The 24,726-nt window shown below is 41.0% G+C and overlaps 1 protein-coding gene across 1 annotated transcript; it reads left to right on the top strand.

The window, feature by feature from the left end:
• Positions 1–2,039: 2,039 nt before the first annotated feature.
• Positions 2,040–23,035, top strand: npm1b (nucleophosmin 1b). Its single transcript, XM_088292638.1, has 11 exons — positions 2,040–2,170; positions 2,421–2,503; positions 3,685–3,804; positions 3,901–3,994; positions 4,404–4,495; positions 5,006–5,073; positions 5,156–5,216; positions 9,883–9,978; positions 15,822–15,917; positions 16,012–16,086; positions 20,188–23,035. Exons 1-11 carry the CDS (start codon positions 2,122–2,124, stop codon positions 20,239–20,241), a joined length of 888 nt encoding a protein of 295 aa, XP_088148764.1. The 5' UTR covers positions 2,040–2,121; the 3' UTR covers positions 20,242–23,035.
• Positions 23,036–24,726: the final 1,691 nt, after the last annotated feature.

The raw sequence follows: 24,726 nt of genomic DNA, 5'->3' as shown, positions 1-24,726 counted from the left end.
TCTAAGCTATTTTGGTTAGCAGCTGCTTGAGATATAACATGTCAATATTACTAAACATCATGTTTACAGAAGAAGGTTGATCCTAAATAATAATAATAGTTAAACAAATGAGTAAAATGACACAAAAGGAAATAAGAAGGTGCTAGTAGATTTAGCTGTCAACTGATTGAGTTTTGGAACTGTTGGTGGAATTTTCTTTGTGTTATTTTCATGAGCATTCGCTTGAGATGCGACCCGCTGCAATCGTAAAGCTTTTATTTAAGTATACACGCCACATTTTATGGAATATTTTAACATAAATAGTCACCCAAGAGTAAAGAACCGGAATTTGCTACTTGTTGGCAAGCCTCTTTGAGAATTTTTGTGATTATGCTTCTGGCTACATGCTACTGATGCGACCATCTGCATGATAAAATTCATTCATAAGATCCACTGAAATCTTTGGTGATGCTTAGTGTGACTAATGAGGCCTAATTTGTTCCAGAAAACTCAGTTTAAACTCCATACTCTGAAAGTATATCGTCAGTCTCTCAGTCAAGATGCGTCAAGATACTTCCTTGGCACCAAATGCTACTTTCATGTTAGCTTTGTTGCTATCTTGCGGCATTTTACAGAATTACAGAAAGAGCACACAGAAAAATGTGAGAATGGTGAATGTGTTCAAGCAAATAGCCAAGTTTGGATTTGGCAAAAGATACAAATAGTCGAACAGCAAATGGGCAAGGGTTCACTGTACATGAAACGTATATCAATTTCAGCCGTTGTCCTTCCCCCTCACAAAAAAAGGTGTTGATTGAGCCGCCGACGTGCAGATGTGCTTTGCCTTCAAAGCGTTCGGCCATGCGTGAAGACAAAGTCATTCCTGTCGGGTCAAAATTTGTGCTTTTGGCCCCTGCATGTGACTCAACACCTGCTGTGCAAACGCGGTGACGTGAGGCTAGAAAGGCAACTGACAAGCCGTTCAGCTGGCTGGCGTGTCACAATTCCACTCGGAGCATACACGGTTCAGCGGCAATTAAAACACAGGAGCGGTCAAGGTGATCTTCGCACGCTCGGTTTAAGAAAAGAAATATAAAGAGAACCTGTATGAGGTGATGAATAACAAACTGAGCATAAAAGAGGAATTTGCACGTGTTTTATTTTTCATTTGGCTTCCAAGCCAACGGGACCCATGCCATCATACAGTTTACAATTTTCTACTTGGGTAATTTCTCTTTTGATGTTTTCATCTTATCGTCAGAATATTTTATGGATTTCTTCTTTTTTTTTTTTTACAACCACAGAAACAGCTGTTATTTAGTTCTTAACGACACACCAGGTATTAACAAAGCATGATTTCTAAATAAAAGTTGCAATTTGGGAATGCTGACGATCAAGAGTGGGCAAACATTTGTGCTCAAGGGCCATATTTGATTTTGAAAGCGCAAATAATTCGTAGATGAGGTAGATGGGATCATAAAGAGGGAAAATATAGGCACCTCCGACATGGAAGAAGGTGAAACAGGCAGCGTAAAGATAATGATGCAACAGATGTGCAAAAGCAAGATATTGAGAGATTTGTATAAGAATGATTAAAGGTGAATGTATTTTTTTTGTCATCCCAAAAAGCACCATTGTGTGCCATTAAAACATTCTCTAATCTGAAATACAAGTTGTATAATTTTGAAGTTTCATCATTTCCCTTTTTTCTTCTTTTTTTAAGTTCTTATATTTTGTTGATGCAAGACATCAGTCAGTTCAGTCCTGTCAGAATTTAACTGAGTCCAGCTATTTGTTTTTGACAGAAACGTGTATTCATTTATGCTGCTCTCTGTCAAGATATCAAAACAAATCTTGTTGAGATATAGTGACAATAAAATTACTAAATAATATTTTTTTAATTTTGTACTTAAACATTTTTTAGAGTTTATTGTTTGTTTGTTTTACCTCGATCCACTTTACGACGGCTCTCTCTAGCGTCCATCCACAGGAGAAATCACATTTTTTTGTCCCACCTCCACTTTCACTCTACTGGCTCAAACCATTGCCACCGTCACTCGCCCTCTCCTATTTGCTCGGCGGCGCGTCCGTCACAGCGACCTGCGGAAGTAAAAGCCCCACAGCACACACACAACAACAAAGATGGAGGGGGATATTTCAGACACGAACAGACCCCAAATGTATTTATTTGGTGAGCGCTTCTTGTCAACAAACAAATATCTGTTTCACATTTTAGCCTGATGCACTTAATACGTTAAACTAAAAGACGTTGAAAGTGTAACAGGCTAATTTCACCGCCCCAATTGTGCTCTTTTGTTAGCTAGTCGCGCTATAAAGGTCCTAAAATGGCAAACAGGCGTACCTCAAGTGACTCCTCGTCTTTGTCGACGAGCGGTGTGCATGCTCGTGGCATTCGTTACGTGTAACATGTTTTTCTCCAGGTTGTACCCTCAAGTCGGACAAACGGGAGTACAAAGTTGACGTCGACGACGATGAAACGGAGCAACAGCTGTCCCTCAAAGCGGTAAGGTGGCCCTAAAATGAGTATCTTAGCCTCGAAAATGTTCGAAAAACAATGGAATGAATCAAAATATTGTGCTTGTTCGCAATTCGTTGCCTGGAGCGTCGTGCACGTGCAGGCACACTCACACAAATGAATCGGCGCCCGTTTATCTTGAAAAGCGCGAATCTGCCATCTTTTTTTGGGGTCACGTGATTACGCTTAGCTCACTTCCCCTTTATGTGCAAAGGGAAATCATTTACAGTTTAAAGGAGGTATTGTGCTTCCATTCATCCATCTTATACATTTCTTATTCTCACTGAATGAGTTTTTGTAGATGACTTTGGGTGAAACGTAAAGCTAGCCTAATTTGAACACACAATGAGAAATGCCACAGACAGGCTAACGGTGGCGTTATAATCATTAGCTTTTAGGACTGGATATTCAAACTCAATCTGTTTCGTAAAATATGTAGCCAGAAAATGTAAAACTCACAAGTATGAATTATTCATCTTATGCAAAATAAAGTTATTTTATCACTGCAGCTTTGAGTCAATTAATTAGTTGTGAATCTATTCAAAATTTGCAATCATGACTGCTGGAAGACAGCTGGGATAGGCTCCCGCACGCCGGCCTTCGTGAGAAGAAGTGGTTCAGAAAATGGATGGATGAATGGACTGCATTATACTGCCTACTGGTGGCCAGTCGTGCACATCAGAAGAAGCCACAATGAGTTATTCAGGTTGTGCACCCTGTTTAATTTATTACTGTCTCTTTTTATTTCTAAATGTTTTTATAAATTATAAAGTGCTTTTTTTTCTCAATTAACACAAGACAAACAAATTTCACCCCTTTTTTTGGCGAGGCGGCTGTTTCAATGAGGATGGATCTCAAGGCACTATTGTACTCAATTAACTCCAATTACTACGTTCCCATTAGTTATGGCTTTGGCGCCATTTCGTGGTGAAGAAACATACAGGCGACTTTTTTTCAGTGCGTAGTCGAGGATAGGTTTGACACACACACAAAAAAAAAGTTAAATGGTAAATAGCAAACCGCAAATACATTGGGTGTTCACTGTATTTGAAGAGATTCAACTAGCTGTCTAACTGTAATCCTAATTCATCCCAATGGTATTAGTAGCATGGCTATCTTGTGTATACACACTGAATTGTGTTGTATGCCTCGCCCTGCCGCTATTTCAGGCATGCCTGGGAGCCGAGGCTGAGGACAAGTTCCACATGGTGGAGTTGGAGGCCCTCACCTACGACGGAAAGGCCACCAAAGTACCGCTGGTTGTGCTGAAGCCTTCCGTCCTGCCCTCTGTGAGTCGAAACCAGTCCAACAATAATCTACATTTTACAAGTGTGTGTCCTGAATCAGATTATGTAAATTTAATATGAATCTTCTTAATTTTGTAGATGAGTTTAGGTGGATTTGAGATCACACCGCCAGTTACATTACGTCTCCTCTCAGGTTCCGGACCGGTACACATTAGCGGGCAACATTTTGTCAGTGAGTATTGACACGTCAGCCTTTTTCATTATTATATACCAGGGATGGTTAACTTAAATGCTACAGCGGGCCAGAACTATTCATCAGTTGTACTTTACGACACACTTCGTAACCAAATGTATGAAAAAATGCCACTTTAAATGTAGGCAATATATATGCTCTGAATATATTTCATTTTTCTTAATATATTTCTTAATGCATGTACTATATAAATGATCCACTATCCTAACCCCAAATTAAAGGGCTTGAAGCAAACTGCAAAATAACTACATACTTTATGTGCCCTGTGATTGTTTGGCTACCGCTCCAAAGTCAGATGCGTAACGCTCGAAGCGCATGAGTACAGATGCTATAGAAAATTGATGATTGGATAATTGATTATGTAATTTTTATTGGGTTTTTTTGTAAGGTGTGCGAGATTCAGATAATGAAGAGGAAGAACACAACTCGTCGCCAGTCAAGCGTCCTGCTGGGCTGATGTTAGGGAAAAAGGTTTCACAGGTAGCTCTTTTTTTTTCGGTGGCTGCTCATGAAAAACGAGTTTTTTTTAACTGGATGTTTTTCTTCATTCAGTGAATACCTAACTATGAGATGTATGCAGGGGGATATCATCCATTTTCCATTTTGGCGCCCTGTCATTTCATTTGCATGAAAGCTATCCATTTATTTACAACTAAAACTGTAACTTTATTTATCTATGCCAGCAACATATGGTGACAGGCAGAACAATAACATGCTCTTCCACTAGATAGCAGAAGGCACAGTTAACCCGTGTATCCACTTGTCGACACTCATATAGCTGAATAATCACTTTTACATTACATCTAAATGTTTGGTTGCTGCATTATTTCAACTTTGTATTACAATATACTTGCTTTGCCACATGGAATTGGCGCCAGATGAGACGTGCCAAATAAACTGCTTGTGAATTTTTTTAATATCCTTGTAAAATATTTAAATATGTGCAAAAACATTAATCTGTCTGCTTTTTATCATTCTCTCTATATGCAGAAAAAGTTAAAAATGGACTCTGACGACGACAGCGATGATGATGAGGAGGAGGATGAAGATGATGATGAGTATGTTTTTTTTCTCCCCCCCTTCCTCTTTATGATCATTTCACCCTCAAGAATTGTATTGGTATTGTTTGTTATTTTGTAGTGATGATGAAGATGAGGACAGTGATGGAAACGAAGTCACGCCCCAGAAGAGCGTAAAAAAAGTAAGACGCGTCCATTTATTTATTTTTTTAAATGTATAATCATTCTGGATTAGTTGCAATCTGACACAAATACAGATTACATTTAGGGTTTATTAAGATTATTTTAAGGGCTGCAATGATTAATCGAATATATTCACACCTGCACTGTTTGTTCCACTTTAAATCGTCCAGGCCACGCTGGTACGGACAGACTGAGACTCTATTTGCTTTTTTTTTTTTAATTATTTTATGTGGTCTCGGTGAGCATGCAAATGCTCTCGTTGCGGATCGCATTAGTTGTTAATACAAACCACTGCCAATCCGTCAGACATATTAGCCCGTAGTGTTTGTTGATCATACCTGATCCTCCGTCTCCTGTTTAGCCAAGTCACTGCCAGCATGTTGTGGGTCACGCCACGCAGAGCACACACTCTTGCGGGTTCCTACACGCATTCGCAGACGCAAAATGTAGAAACCTAGCATTGTGGAACCTGCGTTGAATAATCTGCTTTTGACAATTATTTTGCAGCTATAATAACAGCGCAAATATGCAGAGCAAGAAAGCACGTCGGAATACCATTTCCGGGTTTGTCCTCTGTGTGGTGCCCTGGTCATTTCTGACCAATTGGGGCACCTATTGTCACATGCCTCGATGTGTGAACAGAATATAGTTGACTTGCTCAAAGTACAACGTGAATAAGAACGAGTGCTGAACGATTGTTTGAATTTGCATTATGGTCGCGATCTGACATCACTGTCTTGAGAAACGCGGGAGGGGGGCGGAGGGGCAGACTGTAGGCTACAGCGCTAACGTTCAGTAGCTTTCCGTCTCATATGAGGCATTGAGGCAAGTATCCATTCGGGCTGCACGATATTTATTTATATCAGATGTGATCTGGATGTTGATCGATTCTCTTGCGACATTTATGAACCTAAATAAATCGTTTTTTTCATCTAATGAAAGAAGTGGAAAAAAATCATGTAGCAAAATAAGCAAGCTCAGTGTGTTCTTAGCAAATTAATTGTAATTGCCCCAACAGTAATTATGTCCTTCTATTGGGGGGGCAGTAGGAGGAAGTACATTCTTATATTTGGTTGAAGAACACATCTCATGACAAAATGTATGAAAACAAAGCTGCATGTCTCAAATGGACTGTTAGTCCTCGGTTGTCCACTTGGTGGCAGCAGAGGCAGAAGCTTGCACACATGCATTTCTTTCTTCCTCAAGTCCTTTTGTTTCCAGGTTCCTTCAAACTCCCACAGACTGTCTGTGTCCTGTGGCAACGTTTCATTTGCCTCCAGCTCCGCCTACCACCCCTGCACCCACTGACCGGCCACCTTTTTTTTCTCCCCTGTACAAGGCAAAAAACATGGGACTTTTTCATCCTGTTCACTCTTGCGCCCACCTGTTTTCGCCGAGTAAAACACAGGGTTCGTGTTGCGTAATGATCGGATTTCTCCTCTGTAATCTACGGGAATTCTCACTGTCTCACCAGCAGGACGGCACTATTTCATGACTACGCTCACACCCATATGCACACGTATGCATTATTTTTGCATACAGGTATTTGCAGTAAGTGCAGGTTAAACCATAACAGCAATGTGCAGTGGAACCTCCAAAATTGAACACCGATTGACTTCTAAGGTATAAAACTCGCGTTTGGACATTTTTTTTTAATCACCCACCTCGTCGCTATAAATCCCCTCCACCAAAAACCCAGTTTTTGTTTCGTATGATCGTATTTTGCCTTTTTCTGCTTGAGTCATTTTTTTATACAAATCGCACTTTTAAAAAATATTTTTAAGCTACACATCTTAAAATGGCTAAAAAAAACTTTTTTTCAGTAGATTTGTTTCCTTTTATTCTTATTCCCACGTATTTCGACATAATTTCTTTTCACTTTCCAATCTGTGAAAGCCACACCCCCTCTTCAAGACTGGCACATGCAAACCCTCTTCAAAAAAAATCTTTTGGAGTTTTTAAATGCCATTTTATCGACAAAATGGTTGCATTTAACCCTTCTACTTATTTTTCTAGAAATAAGAAGCGACGCTCCCCCATCATCATGCAGACTCAGTTGACGCACCCCCTCTCCCCGGCACACACCCTAAATAAAGCCACATATTTAACAAACCAGACTGTAAATGTGTAATTTATTACACCAGATTGTCGTTACAGTTGCTACGTCGAACCTTGTTGGACACTCGTGCAGGGAACCTCTTCCCTCGCCACTTTCTGAGCTGACGTGTCACGGGATTTGCTGACATCACGCACGCTGGTTTGAATGCTGCGTTTTGTTAGACTTTAGTTTCATATTTTTTTCCAGAACTCCAAATTGCTGCACTTTGCAGGTTCCACTGCATACTTGTAGTCTTAACACATGTAGGAATACTTCGCACACATGCACGGCTTTTTTTTTTTTTTTTTCTGAAAGCCTGCATATCTTCGTCCCTCTGTCATCCCACTGTTAATATGATTGCTCTTTTTTTATTTTTTTTTAATCGTCTCTCGTGCCATTTCAGCCCTGCACCTGGCTCTTCTCTTGCCTTTGAACAGGTTTTGCGTGTCTCCGCAATCACTTTCAAGTGCGTGTGTGTATGAGCCCAATTTCTACGTGAGATTTCAACTCGCTTTGACGAAAACACGCAGGTCCAAAGAGAAACGATGCCAGGGCGAGAGATCAAAGCGGGGCAGATGCGCATACCTGCGACATGAGCGCCGATCCTCGCCTCGGGGTCGGATGACAGCTGAGCGCGCCTGTCACCTGTTGATTTATTCTGTTGTCTTCTCCTTCCTCCGTGACACTCGCCCACATCTTCACGATCCACAAGACAATAGCACTTCAAAGTGATAAGTGACGAAAGCAGATATCTGGATGGGTGACACTGACTGTAAATGTTGAGATTTATCAATCAGAGAGTGTGTTGATCCTTAAAAACTAAATTCCGCCGTCTGAAACTGCGACGGACACAATAAACAACTTGACAAAATTGTCTTTCAAGAGCGTTTGATGGATTTGCGTCATTTTAATGGTCAGTTTTATTAAATAAGAGGTCTTCAATTTGAGGTGGCCTTTAATGTGAAGGGTGGGCCAGCATTAATGGCTCGCTTGTTATATTTGTCATATTTATGAATGAGTTTATTTCATGTCTTAATATGAGGGGTTTAACAGCTTATAGTCCTTTTTTTATGTTGATAAATCTACAATCAATTGTGTCATGAATTCTAATTCAACCCCTTTTTCAGTGTATCATGGTTTTGAGATATACACAAAAATTTCGATGAAACCTCTTCCATTGGCCTTATTTTTGTTCCTTTTTTTCCATTTTTTTTCTTATAACATTTTGGATTATTGGTTTTGATGAATACACATGAACCTAACCTAACGAGAGTTAAACTTGCATAATTAATATTTGTGTGGAGGATAAATCTAAAACCATCTAATGTAAAACGGCAAGTATAACCTTAACAGGACATATATCTGTACCGTCGTAACAAACTACAACCCAGAAACAAAGCAGACAAGATGCCTTCAGTCTAGGGATGCCGTTTTTGCACATTTTTTAGAATGCAAGTTTTTTTAAAAGAGATTATTCTACAAATGATCTCATGGATAAATATAGTTTGCACATCAGCTGCAATATTTTTGTGCATTTTGGGTTTGCCGTCCACACTATTAACTGTGACTTTGAGTGTGTGTGGCTTTAAAAAGGTGATGGTAGGCCTCGTGAGGTACAACAGGAGTCAGCTAATTTGACAGGTTAGCATCTTGCTAACTATCTAGTCCTGGGTCTTGCAGATTGTGTATGAATATACTGTGCATGCATTTTTTTTTTCCATTTAAATAAAGCTCCGTCATCCAAACACACAAAAGCCTGCCAAACGATCCTCTTTCTCGTTTAGCGGTCAGCTCGTTGCATTCTATGTAATATGCTTGTGAGTCATGCTAGCAATTTGCTGGCACCTAATAGAGCAAGTATTAGAAAAAAAACCAATATGTTTCCACAAGTACAAGTTACCTCATGAAAGCTGGAGTATTTTGGAAAATTTTAATTTACAGGTGACAATGGTGTTGGACATCGTAGCAATCCTGAACATGTAGCACCATGTTAAACATTACGTGCGCTAATAGAGTTCCACTTTTGCCATTTTGGCTATGTTCGTCTTTTTCACTGCACCGCACCTCATTGCCAGCATGTATTGTTCCCTCGTCAATATTGAATCTTGACAGGTCTGTTGTCATGACTGAAGCGTTTTCCGCGGTTTTCATCTCGTCTTGTTCAAAACGTCTCGTAAATGCCGTCACTTGATCTTTCCAGAGGTATCGCTTCAGGAAACGACACGCATAATGGTCGTGTAGTCGTTATGTCAACACGGGCAATTACACTTGCAACCCGCTCCGAGGCGCGGAAAGGGTTGGTGTTCAGGAAATGTGGGTTATTAGATAATCGCGCAGGTGAATTCTGTCAATAGAAACGTAATTGGGAGGCCTCTGGCGTGTAAGGAGGCAACTGAGGTGCTTATTTTTAGGAAGGTGCACTAATTTGTGTTGTCCCTCCACTTTTTTTGAGAATTCTCAACTTGAATTTAGATTCATTTTAATTCACACATCTGAGTTTGATCTATTGAACTATCATTCTTTCAGATTTGTGTTAATTATAATTGCTTTGTTTTTTTTCTCCATAGGGCCCGGAAATATCGAAGAAGGCTTACAAAAGTCTGATGAAACAAAATGGCCCTGGACTGAAAGCATCAGTATCAGGGGTTAAAGCACAGATTAAGGTACGGTATATAATCTTGTTTATTTGAAGACGTGCCATTTTAGATGATACAACTAAAAGACAGTTTAGAGTTCAGTATTACCGTGTTACAGATTATACTGATTAACGTGATGCAACCGCCTTAAATTAATGACCAAAAACCCGTGCCATAGTACCAGCTCGAGGACATTTTGATTTTTTATGTAAATTGGTTGCTGTAGCCACCATTTCCAATCTGCTTTCATTAAGTGAACTGAGTCCAATTAAAATCAGTTTTGCCATCCTTGCGCAGTGGAATGTGATAAGCGCATTGTAATTAGCTCGACCTGATGGTAAATTTCTATGGTGGAATGTCTTGGCGGCTGCCTCTCAAAGCCCAAATCTTGAACTCTGCCTCTCTCTTAAGCAAACACACCTGACCTCTAAAATGGTTTCCTGGGGCAAGGTTTAAACCAGTGACCCCGTGTCCCGACCCCTCCGTCTTGGGTTGCAGCCACCTTTTGATGCCCCCCGCCAACCCACACGGCAACATGCAACACCAGGGGAATACAAATTGGCCGGCTTCTCCACACATTTCGCATAGCATTTGATCAAATGGCTTTGACAGGAACAAAGATAAGGCGGTTCACCACAAAGACAATACAGCCAGGCCAATTGCTGCTTATCTGACCCCTGGAAAGGTTGTGATTTGTGTGAAGCACTAAGAATTTAACTCCCAAGGTGAGGAAAATTTTGCGTTTGCGCTGCAGGAGCTTCAGAACTGCAGTGACTGGAGACTTTGCCCAATTGCTACTAAATATGAATGACAAACCAAAAACATGGGCGACAGTTTTTGTCCCAGAGACCTCGTGATGACAATTGATGGTCCCTATTTATTTTTTTCTTACACGTCTTGCAGTAATCACTGCCATGTAGATGCACTTTAGAGCAAGCTATGCCACGCTAGATAAGGTTTTAGGCCTAATCAGTTGCTAGATAAGGTTTTAGGCCTAATCAGTTAAAAAATAAAAAAAGGCTAACATCCTACCTTTTGCCCATCATGAAATTACAGTGGAGATGGCGAAAGTGCGACGTGCGTCTGGCCGACCCCTCAAAATAACAATATTGGCGATAGAGGCTTATATTTTCCAGTAGCACCATGTTGGAAACGTTCAGAACCAAATTCCACTTTGATGTCTTCACTCATTTGCGACGAGAGATCAGTGAGTGGATTTTTTTCAATTCTTCGTCATCAGTTCTAAAAAAGAACCTGTTTTCAGTTCCCATCCCCACTGGTACTGGTACTTTTTTTCAGGCCTGTAGAAGATTGTGTTTTGCTTGCTTGGGCATTCGTATTTTCAAAAGTTCCAAGAACCTTTTGGCCAGGTGGTTTTGATCGCTTTTGTCTTCGTTCGACTGCTATTTTACTATGCTGGGACGTCCAATTGCTTTGGGAATTTTTGTTTCTGTAACTAATCTAATGCAACTTTAAAGTGACTGCTAATTTTAGCGCAAAATTTTCTAAAAAAAAAAAAGAAAAAGCCCTAACGAAAACTGGTGACTCTTTCTCTCTCTCTCTCGCTCCCTCTCTCTCTCTCTCTCTCTCTCTCTCTCTCTCTCGCTCTGTGTGTGGATGCTAAAAAAGTTAACAGGCACTTTTGTTGTTTTGACAATTTATGTTGGGTAGAAGTCGCTGCCGGGAACCCCCAGATTCTTTTCCTAATGCATCATCACCTTAACGTAATTTCACATTTCTATCTTGAATAGAGCCACAGAAATGTCTCAAGAGCCTAAGGTCAAAAACACGCAAAAAGTCTTGTCAGTTTGTTTTGATTCTCTGGGACATATATATTCTAAGATTTTTCCCGATTATTTCCAAATTTAAACCGTGTGTACCAGAAAGATAGGTGACACTGAATTGAACCCCCAAAAAAACATTTATTGCCTGTGGGTGGAACATGGTGACAGTTTGATGATTCTCAATAAAACAACAAACTCCACATTGTTTAGTTTTTTTTTTTTTGCGGAGCTGCAAGGGTCTGTTCATTGCATTCAATTTATAATGATGTTTTACATGATATTCGGAAAGCACACTTTTAAGGACACTCTTCTTGACATCCTCCGGGGAGTCGCTGACCGGCTCCCGATACCATCCGACCAGTTTGAATTTGTGGCCCGTGGAGCTTTGCCTATTTCCGTCGCCTCTCTTGTACCCAACAACTGTTCCCTCTTGACAACCTCTTCACACCCCTCGCTTCCTGGACACACCTTCTCCCAATTGCTCTCATTACCAGCGTTTGATGTCTGGTGCAGCTTGCGCTTCCAGATGCCCCCAAGGAACGAGGAAGAGGGCGTGGATGACTGTTTTTTCTCTCCTAAACGCAGGTGACTGGTCATTAGATTGCCTCGTCAGATCTGCTGCCAGTCCTGCAGTTCTCACCTCTCGCGGCCGAGCGTGTCTCTGCACCTTCTTGCGTAACTGGGCTTGTCATGAGAATCAACAAAGTCACGCCGATCCGAAGTCCATTTATCTTCCAGCTGGTTTTCTTTAGATTGATGAGTTTGGAGAAGTTATGCCTTAAAGCAGACGTCAGAGTTGTAAAGTTGTTAACCACTTTGCTCAGACTTATCCCAGAGGATGAGTCATTGTTTTTAGCAGCTGATTGACATGTGTTAAAACAGGTGCCTATCTGGACAGCATTAAGTGTAAAGATATATTTTTTTATTTTATGTGGGTATGACTCGTCAGATTGGAACTATGGTGCATGAGAACCTTCAAAAAGACCAACCCATTGAGTGACATACATGACCCCGTATCCAGAAACATTACATGACATCATTATGACAAAAGGACAAGTGGGCGCCTGCACTTCAAGCAGCATTTGTAAGAGGTAATGTCTTCCCGGGACCACTAATTTATATTGTAGACCTTAATGTATTAAATAAAGCACCACATCCTGACCCTGGTTTATGGACGCTGATAAGATGGATTTCATCCATGTTGTCCATACCAAGTTGGCTGCAGTAATTAATGGAATATCTTCAATAATTCAGTTGTCAAAAAAGGTTGAAGCAAAAGCCTTAAATCTCTTCATTGAACAAATGGTCAGAAAACCTACTCAGCGCAATCATACACATTTTGCTTATCAGACAGCAAACAGTACGCTTATTTGCCGGCACCCACGTCATTCACCAGGTTAGGCACCACTTTTTAGAGCCATACTCAGTCACATATACGTAGTACAGCAGAAGGTAAAGGCTACTCAATTACTCAATGGAATAATCAGTAGAAAGCTCGATTCTTGAAAAAAATATATGTTCGATAACTTCAGTCCTAGACTAATGAACGGGATCACGAAGGTGTTCATGAAATGTCGTCAGAAAACCTCTGAAGTAGAAGGCCGACGATTTCGTACAATTTGGAATTCCACCACCATGTTTGGCCAAAATATGTGTCTGAAGTCGCAAACTTTTTAACGTGAATCATTTTTACATGAGGTCTTTTTCATTTAAGTCAAGTGTCAAAAGGTGGCTAATTGCCATTGGGTTCGAGAAATGATAACAACCAAGGACCAGCGTCCCTGAATGCCAGTCATGCTTCGCTTCTTGCTTTGATTGCTTCGAGCCTCCTACTTGTGAAGGATTGTGGGCTGTTCTTGTTGATTGAAGTCTACGTGAACATGTTCGCAGCTCGATTAAGCGAGCCAGGGTTGACTTAACACACTACTTATCAGTGATTGTGGTTACTTGGTCATGTTGAGCCAGATCTCTTCAAGACATTGCGGCTTTGCGGAGCTCTCATCGTCGAGCAGCTCCCCCCCCCCCCCCCGGCAAACTTGATGAGCAAAGGTGTTGCAAAAACATGTGTTTGCTTTGGATTGAAGACGACAGATTGCGTCAAATGAGAGTGTGCTTGTGATTAAGTTCCATGTCTTGTGGCATCTGTAATCAGCGTCTGGGCCAGATGAAAAAGCTTGTGTGTTTATCAGCTGTTTGAGGTCCACAGCTGGCCTTTGGTGCTGGTTTATGCGGAGAGCTGCCTGTAAATAATAAATGTAGTGGATTTGGCTGGCCAGCAGCCAGCAGCATATGTGCTCTTTGTCTGTAGTGGGGTGCGTGTGCGCCAAGGTTTTCTTTTTATTTCGACCTTTTGATGTGTGTTGTAAAATACAGGTCTCACGGAGAAGGGGACAGATGACAATGTTTTTTAAACATGGAGCAATCTTAAAAATGTGATCTATCATCATATTCCTGAGATAAGTCCATGTTTTCAACAAAAAAAAAAAGACTTAAGTCTTAATTCTCAGAGCGATATTGCTGTCTTGGTCAAACGACGTGACAGTTTTTAACATTTTACACCGTAAACCACAAAGCCTGACATTGTATCTCCTTTTTAAGCCCCAGTTGCTTTTCTGCACACTTTGATCAAATTCAGCATATTTCTCCCTGCCGTCCACGTGCTGTCAATGAATGATGAGAACGAATTCAGGTGTTTGCACTCTCAGCTCTGGCTCTAACAGTGACAGAAAAATGTCTTGGACTGAGCAAAACAGTGCCATTAAAGCCAATCAGGGAGAGTTTTCTTCTCAAGCAAAGCCCAATAGAAGTTTAAAACAACAGTAACTTGTTCAACTTTTCTCTTTCAATTAAAAAAAGAACATTGCTTTGACTGTTTATGTAAAAATCAATCAAATCTATAAAGATACCACAATGGAAATTCAAAAATTTTATTTTGTTTGTGACAAATGAGGTTTCGAGGTTAGGAACAGTTTGCATTGAATTCGTTTGTGAAGCGAATATATGGCCGAGCTCCACAAGATGGCACCGTCAGTTACACTGACTTTTTTCCCAAATGTTTGGGGACTGTTGTACTATGTTGAACAAATATCAACAACATCATCGATTGCCTTTGTCTTGACTACAAAAAAAATCTTTTAGACTTTCACCCCCTGTAGAAACTATTGAGGATTTGTGACCTTGATCTCAGTGGTACCTTCCGCCAGCCCATAGCCTACTGATAATACACATAATCAGAAATCAACAACATGACCGGCCGGCTTAGACCGTGCTTGCCGTGCATAGTCCCCTTCCATGAGTCTCTTCTTGCTTCTTTCAAACATGTCTCTGGCTATCCATGAAACCCTGCAATTTCTTTGGATTCCACACTGCCGTTGCATGCAGGGACAAGCTCGTTGGCTTGTGTAACATCCACTCGCATCCAGTATGCCGTTTGTGTGTGTGTGTGTGTGTGTTGCGTATGTCACTTTCAGACTCACTTGTTGGATTGCGAATGCCGCAGTCTTCAAATCCTTGTAATTGTGGCCATGAGATCACCAAAGATTCAAGGTATTGAACAGAAAGAAAGGCAAAAAAAAAAAAAGGGCATACTTAAACACACATGTTGCTCGTTGGCACGTGTCTTTCATTTCTGTGGATTTGCCATTGATGGAAATTTCAACAACTGGAACGACAAGGCTCGCCCTCCCCGGCTCGCAAGTAATAATTTGTACCTGATGTATTCAAAAATAAAAAAAAATAAAAAAGATGTTGTAATTAGGGTACATTTTGTCGTCCCTTGTCATTCTTTTATCTCCGTCCAGCTGCTTGCTCATGCCAAGGCTATAAACACAGGCCAGACTAAATAGGTCACGATTGGGGCTGAGGCTCAAGCTGTTCTGCGATGCTCATAATATCAATCCATCAGCACTCAATCCACTTAGAGAATCCTCTATTTTATTCACCATAAGCAGGTCAGATGGCATTCAAGTAGTATAGAAATAAAGAAGAAATATTGCTCTAATATGTTATCTTTTGAATCTCCAGCCCTGTAAATCTCCATTTGACATCCCAATCAGCCTGTCTTATCTGGGCAATATATTTTTCCAGACACCTGTTCCAGGAAAAGACAAAGCGCAGGCCGGCCCGTCTAAAGCTGCGTCTTTGGCCGAGATAAAGACCAAGTTGTCGACGGCAGCCAAAGAGGTACAGCCCGCTGTTCTCATCCTCGCAGATTGCCGCACTTAATTGAGTGTCTGCCGCATGGCCGACTCCATGATTTACTGTCTTCTCGCATCAGGGGAGACCGCTGCCCAAGACGGAGCAGAAGTTTGAGAACTTTGTCAAGAGTTCCTTTAAAATCTCAGACAAACAAGTAAGTAACTGTGACGCGTTTGATGTCTTTTAGGGTGATGTATTTACTGATCGCACATGGGTTTAGATCCCAGAGCCAACTGAGACTGCTCTTACCTTGAGAGCCTCCTTTTTTTCCCCTTTTAGCCTCACACCATGTGGTGTGTATTATATATTCTTGTGATCGATGTGTATCCCTAATAGTTGTTTACTGGCCGGTATCTACAAATATGTAAAGTTTTGAGCCAGACTTTTTTACCCGTCAGATGAATCTGTCAGTATATGAATATGCAGTGGATATAAAAAGTCTACACTTGTGCGCTTCCCCTGACTGATACCTTTGAATCGTGCGATCTCTACAAGCAATGGCGTGTACTGTAAGATATGAGTGCCTAAATGTCATGGAAAGCATACCAGAACAGCTGAACTTTAGTTGGGGCTAATCAGGGATACTTTAGGTTAGGTTTAGGTATTATTGCAAATGAATGATGGAAATTATAGAAATATATTAAATTCTAATTACCCCTAACTATTTTTATTGCTGCAGTACGTATCCATCCATCCATCCATCCATTTTCTGTACCGCTTATGCTTTTTACCTTCGTCACCACACAATTAAAAAAAAATCTCATGCACTTTAGACACTTACATTTACAGTCATTTTCACCTCATTGCTCCAAATGGTTGAGTTTGTGATCATTCAAGCTACTCGTATGTTAAGTTTGGCCTTAAGCAGTCTCGTGACCAACTACCCCATTTGGCGTTACGTATTATTTTGTACAAACCGGTGCGTGATCAGTTCTGGCAACGCGTTTAGTATAGCAGAATAATGGCATGCATTTGACTGCAAGGATGAGATGTTATGATAGTGAGCAGTTAGCAACTTACGTTGGCTACTGTCAGGGAGGAGTCTTCCATGTGCCACCTCTGGGTCACAGTGCGGCTTGTTTGACGTGACTCTTTAGAACACTTTGCTTTTTCTCTGTGATCGCTGTCGTCATCCTTGATGACATCTTTTGCTTACGTTTAGCGCCACTATACACCGCTCAAGCGGTAGCCATCTATAATTCTCCGTTCTACAGAATGCCTCCTCCTTCTTAGGCTCCCCATCACCCCAACTTTTTCCTCCTTTCCTTTTTGTTCACGTTGCCTAATGACTTATCCACCACTGTGCTGCCACCCACTGGTGGTAAAAAAAAATGCCTCCAGCCTTGAAAACTTCAGAGATGCCCCAGACTTGGTCCAACACATTCCAAAAAATAAGAAATGACATAAAAAATGGTTTGACGAATTTATCCGTCTACGGCAGGGGGGGTGACTATTTTGTTTGATGAATGTATTTGTCATCGGCAGTGAATGAGTTAAACTGGTCAATAATATTTAGGTTAAAACATTTAAAATAAAATAATTTTTCACGGGATTTAGGAGTACACAAATTATGATTATTTGGTGTTAGGATTATGCGGGAGTCCTTGGTAAAAAAAAAACAAAAAAAAAAACAATATGAAAGAAAATTAGTATTAGTACGTGCAGGGTTCGATTCCAGGCTCCGGTCTTCCTGTGTGGCATTTGCATATTCTCCTCGTGCCTGCGTGGCTTTTATATGGGTACTCCGGTTTCCTCCCACATTCAAGACATGCATTGTAGGGTGATTGGACACTCTCATTTGCCCCTAGGTGTGAGTGTGAGCGCGAATGGTTGTTCGTCTGTGTGTACCCTGCGATTGGCTGGCAAAACGACCCTGGACTACCCGTAAAAAGCCCGGAAACAACGGGTTAGGCTCCAGCACGCCCTCATCACCCCCTTGATGGGTCCTTGCACCCAAAAAGTTTGACAACCCCTCTTTTCGACATGCTCGTGCTCAAGTCTCACAAAGTATCTTGTGTTTCATCAATCATGACTGCGTTTGGAAACCGTATTTTTCCAGGAACTGTGAATTGTGCCTTTCGAGGTCCCGCTGCAGCAACATTGGTAGCTGGCCACCTTGCTCGGGCTCTTGGCAGTTGCAGGGTCAAGAGCCCTTTCACTTCATTTTAAGCCTTAAGAGCTCTTCGCCATGATGGATTCACAGGAATGCGCCATTGTTCTTCACACGGTTGACATACATTATGCGCTGCAGTCGGCCTCACACACACACAAAACGCACACACTCACATCTCTCTAGGACACCGTGTTCTCTTTGAATTATATCCATTTTGTCTCAGTGGGCCCGGCCCGTGTTGAGGCGGAATGGGAGTACACCTGCCAAGACCGACTCTTTCCCAGTGATTTAGTGGAGTGTGTGTCTTTTGTAGCCTTAATGAAGGGACTGGTGGTATGCGGATGGTACCAGTCTCACATTCACATTCAAGGCCTTTGACCAGCTCAGTGTAGAAACTAAATCTTTCCACTGCTTTCTTGTCATTTTAGTGGGAAAACAACAGCCCATTTCCTTTTATTTTGTAGCGCAAAAACGAATCACTCAAAAAAAGCTTCTAAGACTTCTGCAGAGTGTCAGATAGTAGTCGTGTATTCAGGACTGTTTGGACATTTATTATTTACGGTCTTGAAATTGCTTCGTTTCATCATTGTTATACTTCAGAAAAATAACTTGCCGTTTTGAGGGCTTTCCCATACTCAAAGACTCCCAACTTGAAAGGCCCAAACCCAAAGCCAGTTTCACTTCACATGAAATTTGGCAGGCATGTCTATCATGAGTCGACCCGCAAAAAGCCAGAGAATCTCTGAATATAGTTTGAAGTGGCCATTTTAGGGCCATGCTGGCCACGTCCTTCGAAAATAACCGATTTTGTTTGATTGCTGACGAATATCAGTCACGTCCGCTTGAGAGATGGTTGACGCAAAGTTGGGAAATATTTTAGTTTACCTCATGTGCAGTTAGATTATGGCAACAAAATTAAATGGCTTGTGCAACGCAAAATTCTGGGGCAAAAAATGCTTTCATCATTGAGCAGCATGGCAGTGATGTTTGTTGACTCACAAAAAGTAGCAAAAATTTGAATGATGCATATTTGTTTCAAGCAAACATTATAAAGGAATTTTGATATTTCCAATGGATCCTTCAAAACTGGAAATTCTAGAGATTTTACCGAATTGGCTACCCAATTTGAGCATCACATGCCAGGCACTAAATTGCCAAAGATTGTGGTTTCTGTCATTGCATTGTAACAAAGTTTAATGTGTTGTACAATTGGAATCGAATCCAAGAAAATAGAAATGTAATTCAAAATAAATGCACAAAATTTGTTTTTTGGAGTATCTTTTTTTGTCTTTTTTTTTTTTTTTAAACGTGAGAATAATTGCACTCAATGATACAAGACGGTATCTTACGTATTGTCCTCCTGCGGTGTTCATTGGCGGATAGCAAACCATCTTAACGGCACATGACTGCCACCAACTGATTTTGCTCTTCCACAGCAACGAAAACCAACTTAAATGTTCGTGGCTGCATGTTGGGACGTTTACTACCGCCATATAGCGGCGACTGTCTAAAGTGTACTCTTAAAAAAAACTGTATGTCAACGCGCTCAAATCGAATTGCACCACTGTATTCTCTATAGATTATGCTAAATGTCAAGTTCGATGACTCACACTAAACACGAAACACACACTGGATAGCAGACATTTTGTTTTGAAACTGGCCAATTTCTGGAATCAATCAAAAACAAACTTGTCCTAAAGATTTTCTCCAATTGCGACCAAATTTCCAGACGGATGGGCGACGCTTAATGTATTCTTCGCCATTGCGTGTGGTTGGAGTTGAGCTGGAAAATGTCGGCCGTGCAGTGTAGAGAGCAGGTGAAAATCCCTTTCAAGTGTAGCGAGAGCCCGGCTTTTGCCGGTGCTGGAGGGGTGGGGAGAGCTCTTGTTGATCCCGCTGTGTAGAGAAACATCTGTGGAAATGCTTTGGTTTCATCAGCCCGGGCTGAGATTTGTCAGACCTGAAGCACCTACTCATATACTCTGGTATGTACTACTGCCCCCACCCAAACCCTCATCGCTCCCCGACAGCCCCGATCTCAAGTCCCACTGCCGAGACGGACAAAAACATGCGAGGAAAAGTGAGTCATGTCTCTCACGCTTGTCTTTCTCTGTTCCTCCCCTTCTTCTCTGTCTACCGCAGGTGGTCAAGGACCTATGGGGTTTTGTGAAGACGCTGAAGATGGAGAGGAAGTAGACGAATTCGCACTTTGAACGCATTTCTCCGTTTTTTTTTTTTCGTCCATCAAATGATTTAAAGGCACACTCGGCAAGATTTCCTACTTAGCCTTCTTTTCCATGTCGACGTCACTAGTAGCGTCTGACTCGGATGCGTGGCAACGCCATTTCACTGGGGACGCACTTAGCCGACGATGGCTTTCGCTCTTTGCCGAAGCCGCCCATCTCGTCAGTCTGCACCACCTGTGGCAAGCGGAGCAAAGTGATGGCATGGCTAGTTGAGACCTGCAGACGTGCCGCTTTCCGCATTAAATAAACAGCTTCGGTAACGCGAACGACACCTGCCGATTTTTACACTTGCTGCAAGTACATTGGTATAAAAACATTTCACGTTTTAAAGGCTTGCTCTTTGTTTCATTTAGGGGAAGCGCTATTAATTCCGATTTGCAATCTTAAATATTTTCAGAGCAGGTGTATGTGTGTAACGTGCTCAAATGAATGGAAAGTAACTTTTTTTTTTTTAGAAAGACTATTTGAGGAAATATGGTTTTCATGCCTCCTCTGAAATGAATGTAATATCCCTGTGTACATTTTACAATGACTTTATTTCTACTTATATTTTTAAACCGCAACCTGAATCACATGTGACTTTATCTTTTTTGAAACATTTTCCAAGACAAAAAAAGGCTTAAGAGTTTGAAGTCTACACAAAAGGGTGTAAATCCTACAACAGTAGCTATAAAACGCAAAGCACCTGCAGATGTCACATTTATTGCATTCAGGTGCTCCGAGATGTTTAATTGCGTCCATGCTGAGATTGGCATCTTACTTTGCTCGCGCGTTGTGCTTAAGACTGACTGCAGGAGCTCCGCGTTTCCACCCCGCCGCATGTCCTTGTCAGATGCTGTATTGATCATGAAATAGGAAATCTTGCAGAATGTGCCTTTAAACGTCTTTGGTCCAAACTGAGATACGTCCCATTTTTCTGCGAATGACATTTTTGTTGCTTTACATTTTTATACATGCTTGTACAGTTGTGTGCTTTTAGGTTGGTTGGTTGGTTAGGCACCAACGTTACGGTTCAGTTGTCTGCAGTTATGAAATCGATTAACTCCCAAAAATGATTGTCAACGGAAACAAACAGTCTGCAGCAATTCTTATGTCTACTTCAATCTTTTTCTTGTGCGAACCCATTTTTTTTTTTTTTTTTTTTTTGCGCTTGATGTTCTTCCGGGAACACTCCTGGTGCTTGTGCATCACAATTCTTTCTTCTTTTTATCTCTGCTTTTTATCAGCATATTTTATAAAAAATTTAGCTTTTATTTCATATCGCAGAATCCACTGATGTTCCAATAGCTCCATTGCGGTGTATCAACACACACACACGAACACACGCACACACACAATTGTAACAAAAAAGAAAATCGCCATGTGTGTCCTTACTGCGCTTATACAACACAACACAGGTAACAATATCTGCCGTCGTAACAAGACAAACTGTGAGAGGCAGCTTGGTGCCGCAGAGCATCCAGAATGCTGGAAAAAAAAGTTACCAAAAAGGGATTAATTAAGCTAGGCTAAGAATTAGCTTGTCTCATAACTACATTGTGGTTTCAAAATCTTGTCAATTTTCTTGAGGTGACTCGAGACACATTATGATGTTGATAAGGATTTGCAATCATGAATATTGAACAGATTTCACAGTTACGAATATCGGCCTTCAACCATTCTCCGAGCAGATCGGTGAGGAAAAAAAATCATTCCCCCCTACACTCCACACCAAAGGGTAATCGCTCAGGATAATCGTTTGGATACATATCGATATGATAACCGGTGAATCAAGTATCAAATCAGCTGGCTTATATTTGCGTGGTGAATGTCTGGCAGCAACGCAAGTTCCTTCCTAATTGGCTGTTTTCCCCATTTAACATTTACAATGGTCGACCCAAACTGTTCTGCGAACAGATCGCGGAGGAAAATTAAAACAACACTCTTACGTCCCACATCGCGCGATAGTCGCTGGGGATAAGCTTTCAGCGACGTCAACGATTAAACGTATGCTGACATCCGTTTTCCATATGCATGTATCCTGCTTAAAAAATATCAATATGAGCTCTATAAAACGAACACACATGTGTTTACTTAAAAAAAACAAACGGAGAAAAAAAACATCATTAGTCGCAGTGGTACATTTACGAGTTGTCCGCCATATATTTTAATGTACCTGCTAACGGGTGAATCCTATGATTAAACGAGATTGTCCTGTTTACTACTGCGCGGTCATGAGGTATTCATCAGAGAATGACACAAGAGTAAAAAAAAAAAAAAATGATGTCAGCTCGACAGAAAGTACATAAGGCGCTTTAATTGTTTGCACTCTTGAATGTCTCGACGACGACGAGCGTGCTCTCAATCTGCGCTTATTATGTGTTTACGGCGCCGTATAATACCTTTTACGAGGCAAATGTTGGCACTCGGAGGCCATCTTTAACGAGTCGCGTCAATCCCTTAATCATTACGTACTTCATCAGATCAAATAGATATTGCAGCCCTCTTATGGTAATTACCTATTTCTAAATAGATTTAGTAGCCAAGTCTGACTTGAGACCATTTTTTTGCTAGAGTTGACTGAATGGATAACATAGTTGCTTTTATCAGTTTAATGAAGTGGTTTTTGTTTTCCTTAAAAGTAGTGTTTGTGTGTGTGCGGCAGCTGAATAAAATGTCTTTGATAATGATGATACTCAAGAAAACCTCGTGTTGCAGTGTCTGATTTTCGCTTTATTGTTCTTTCATGGAAATTCCCTATTGAGGCCATTTTGCATTTTGTTTTGATGTCTACACCCAATCAAATGAAGTTGACGTCTTTCATTAAAAAAAAAAATGAAGCTGTTTTTTCTTCATCAACTTCATACAGTATAATGTATTGGTTTTAATTGCAGCCATAAATCAAGGCATATGAAATCCTTAAAAGCAGAGTGAAACCTCCAAAGTTGTAATGCAAAAAAAAAAAAATCGCCTGATTTTGATGGAAAAAGTCAAACAAAATAGCAATATGGTGCTGTGTTATAGATTAAATTGGATCAAATCAATAACAATTTTGATTTTTTTAATATGTTGGCTGTACCAGCCTTTAAATTACAGCACATATATTTTTGACAATAAATAGCTTTGCAAATGTTTGCCTTTTTATGAAAATGGCAATATTTACCAGTGGTGGCTCCATGCCATCACATCAGGAGTAATTCTGCATTTTCGACCCCTAATTTGAGGGTGAGAGTTTTTACTTTATTTTTGTCGCATTTATGACAACAACAAATGCTTGGAAAAGCGACTGGTGACATTTTGAGCCGAGTTCAGTTGACATGAATTCTCATGGGAAGAAAATGTAATGGAATTTGAGCAACTTGGAAATGGAGGTTCCAGTGCAAAGCTTCTCTTTGTTCAATATTGATGATCATTGAATTGGATTGATTGGATAAGGCGGAATTTTTTTCCGTTTTCATTGATTAACCTCTAACCATGCCCCAAAAAGGGAAGTCTTCAGCAACCCAGAAAAAAATCTTTTCAATTATTAATTGACTATTTGTCCCTCATTGACTCCAACGTGAATGTTCTTCTCTTATCTCGTCTGAGCAGATCTGCGGATTTGCTGATTCGACATATTTCATTAGGAGGTCAGTTGAAATCATTGTCTTCTGCCTGATTGGAATCCAGCGTTTCTCATTTGGCCTTCAAGCTTCACCACCACCACTGGATGGCACTCAAGTCCAGACCTTTTTAATGAAACAAATTGATTAGCTTGAAGTGTGAGTCAGGCATGACTTCACTCCCAGGCCCAGCTGAACCTCTTTTGCCCCCCAGCCATGAGGAAGTGATGCAGCCGCGGGATGACGCACGGCGTCGCCCGCCAAAACGGAGACGGATCGTGCATGAGGCACGTGGAAATCCACCCGGCGCATGCCTCCCTTCTTGTGGTCGACTCGGAATTCAGCAGCCCGGAGGTACAGATACAGACAAAAGGTTTGTGGTGTGGCGTGCACAGTTCTTGAGCGGAACTGCAATTAAGCCGTGATACAACTACAATAATAGCAACAATAACGGGAAGACGTCATTCAAATGTTATGATCACTTTGACATGAGAATTTATATATGACACCTGGAAGTGGCAAAATTTCCCACAAGATGGCCGACTTCCTGTTTATTATCAGACAGATTCTTGTCATATCTACTAATTTGATGTGGGTTGATGCAACTGGTGTCGGGGGCGTTTCAATGAGATCTTGTCGGTCAGTCTTATCCAAAATTACATTTGTGCTTGCAAAATGTGGGCTGAGTACAGTGATCCCTGCGTATTCAGTTTTCACAAATTTACATCGTAGCATTTTTTCCTGTGGAATCTGTTCTCAGTTACTTGCGGAAACACTCTCTTGTGGTTTTGGTGCCGTTGCTGTAACACCATATATTGACACAAAAATGACTTGGCGGCATAGCCCTTGCTAAA

Source organism: Idiotropiscis lumnitzeri, chromosome 4, assembly GCF_059441095.1.
Source record: "Idiotropiscis lumnitzeri isolate Australia: NSW breed Sydney's pygmy pipehorse chromosome 4, RoL_Ilum_1.0, whole genome shotgun sequence".
Taxonomy (NCBI): Eukaryota; Metazoa; Chordata; class Actinopteri; order Syngnathiformes; family Syngnathidae; genus Idiotropiscis; species Idiotropiscis lumnitzeri.
The sequence above is the reverse complement of the archived record's forward strand: the minus strand, read 5'-3'. Positions and strand labels throughout refer to the sequence as shown.

Coding starts and splice junctions, on each gene's coding strand:
- npm1b (XM_088292638.1), top strand. CDS start 2,122: ATGGAGGGGGATATTTCAGACACGAACAGACCCCAAATGTATTTATTT. Junction 5,074..5,155: donor GAGGATGAAGATGATGATGA/GTATGTTTTTTT, acceptor GTTATTTTGTAG/TGATGATGAAGATGAGGACA. Junction 16,087..20,187: donor TTAAAATCTCAGACAAACAA/GTAAGTAACTGT, acceptor TGTCTACCGCAG/GTGGTCAAGGACCTATGGGG.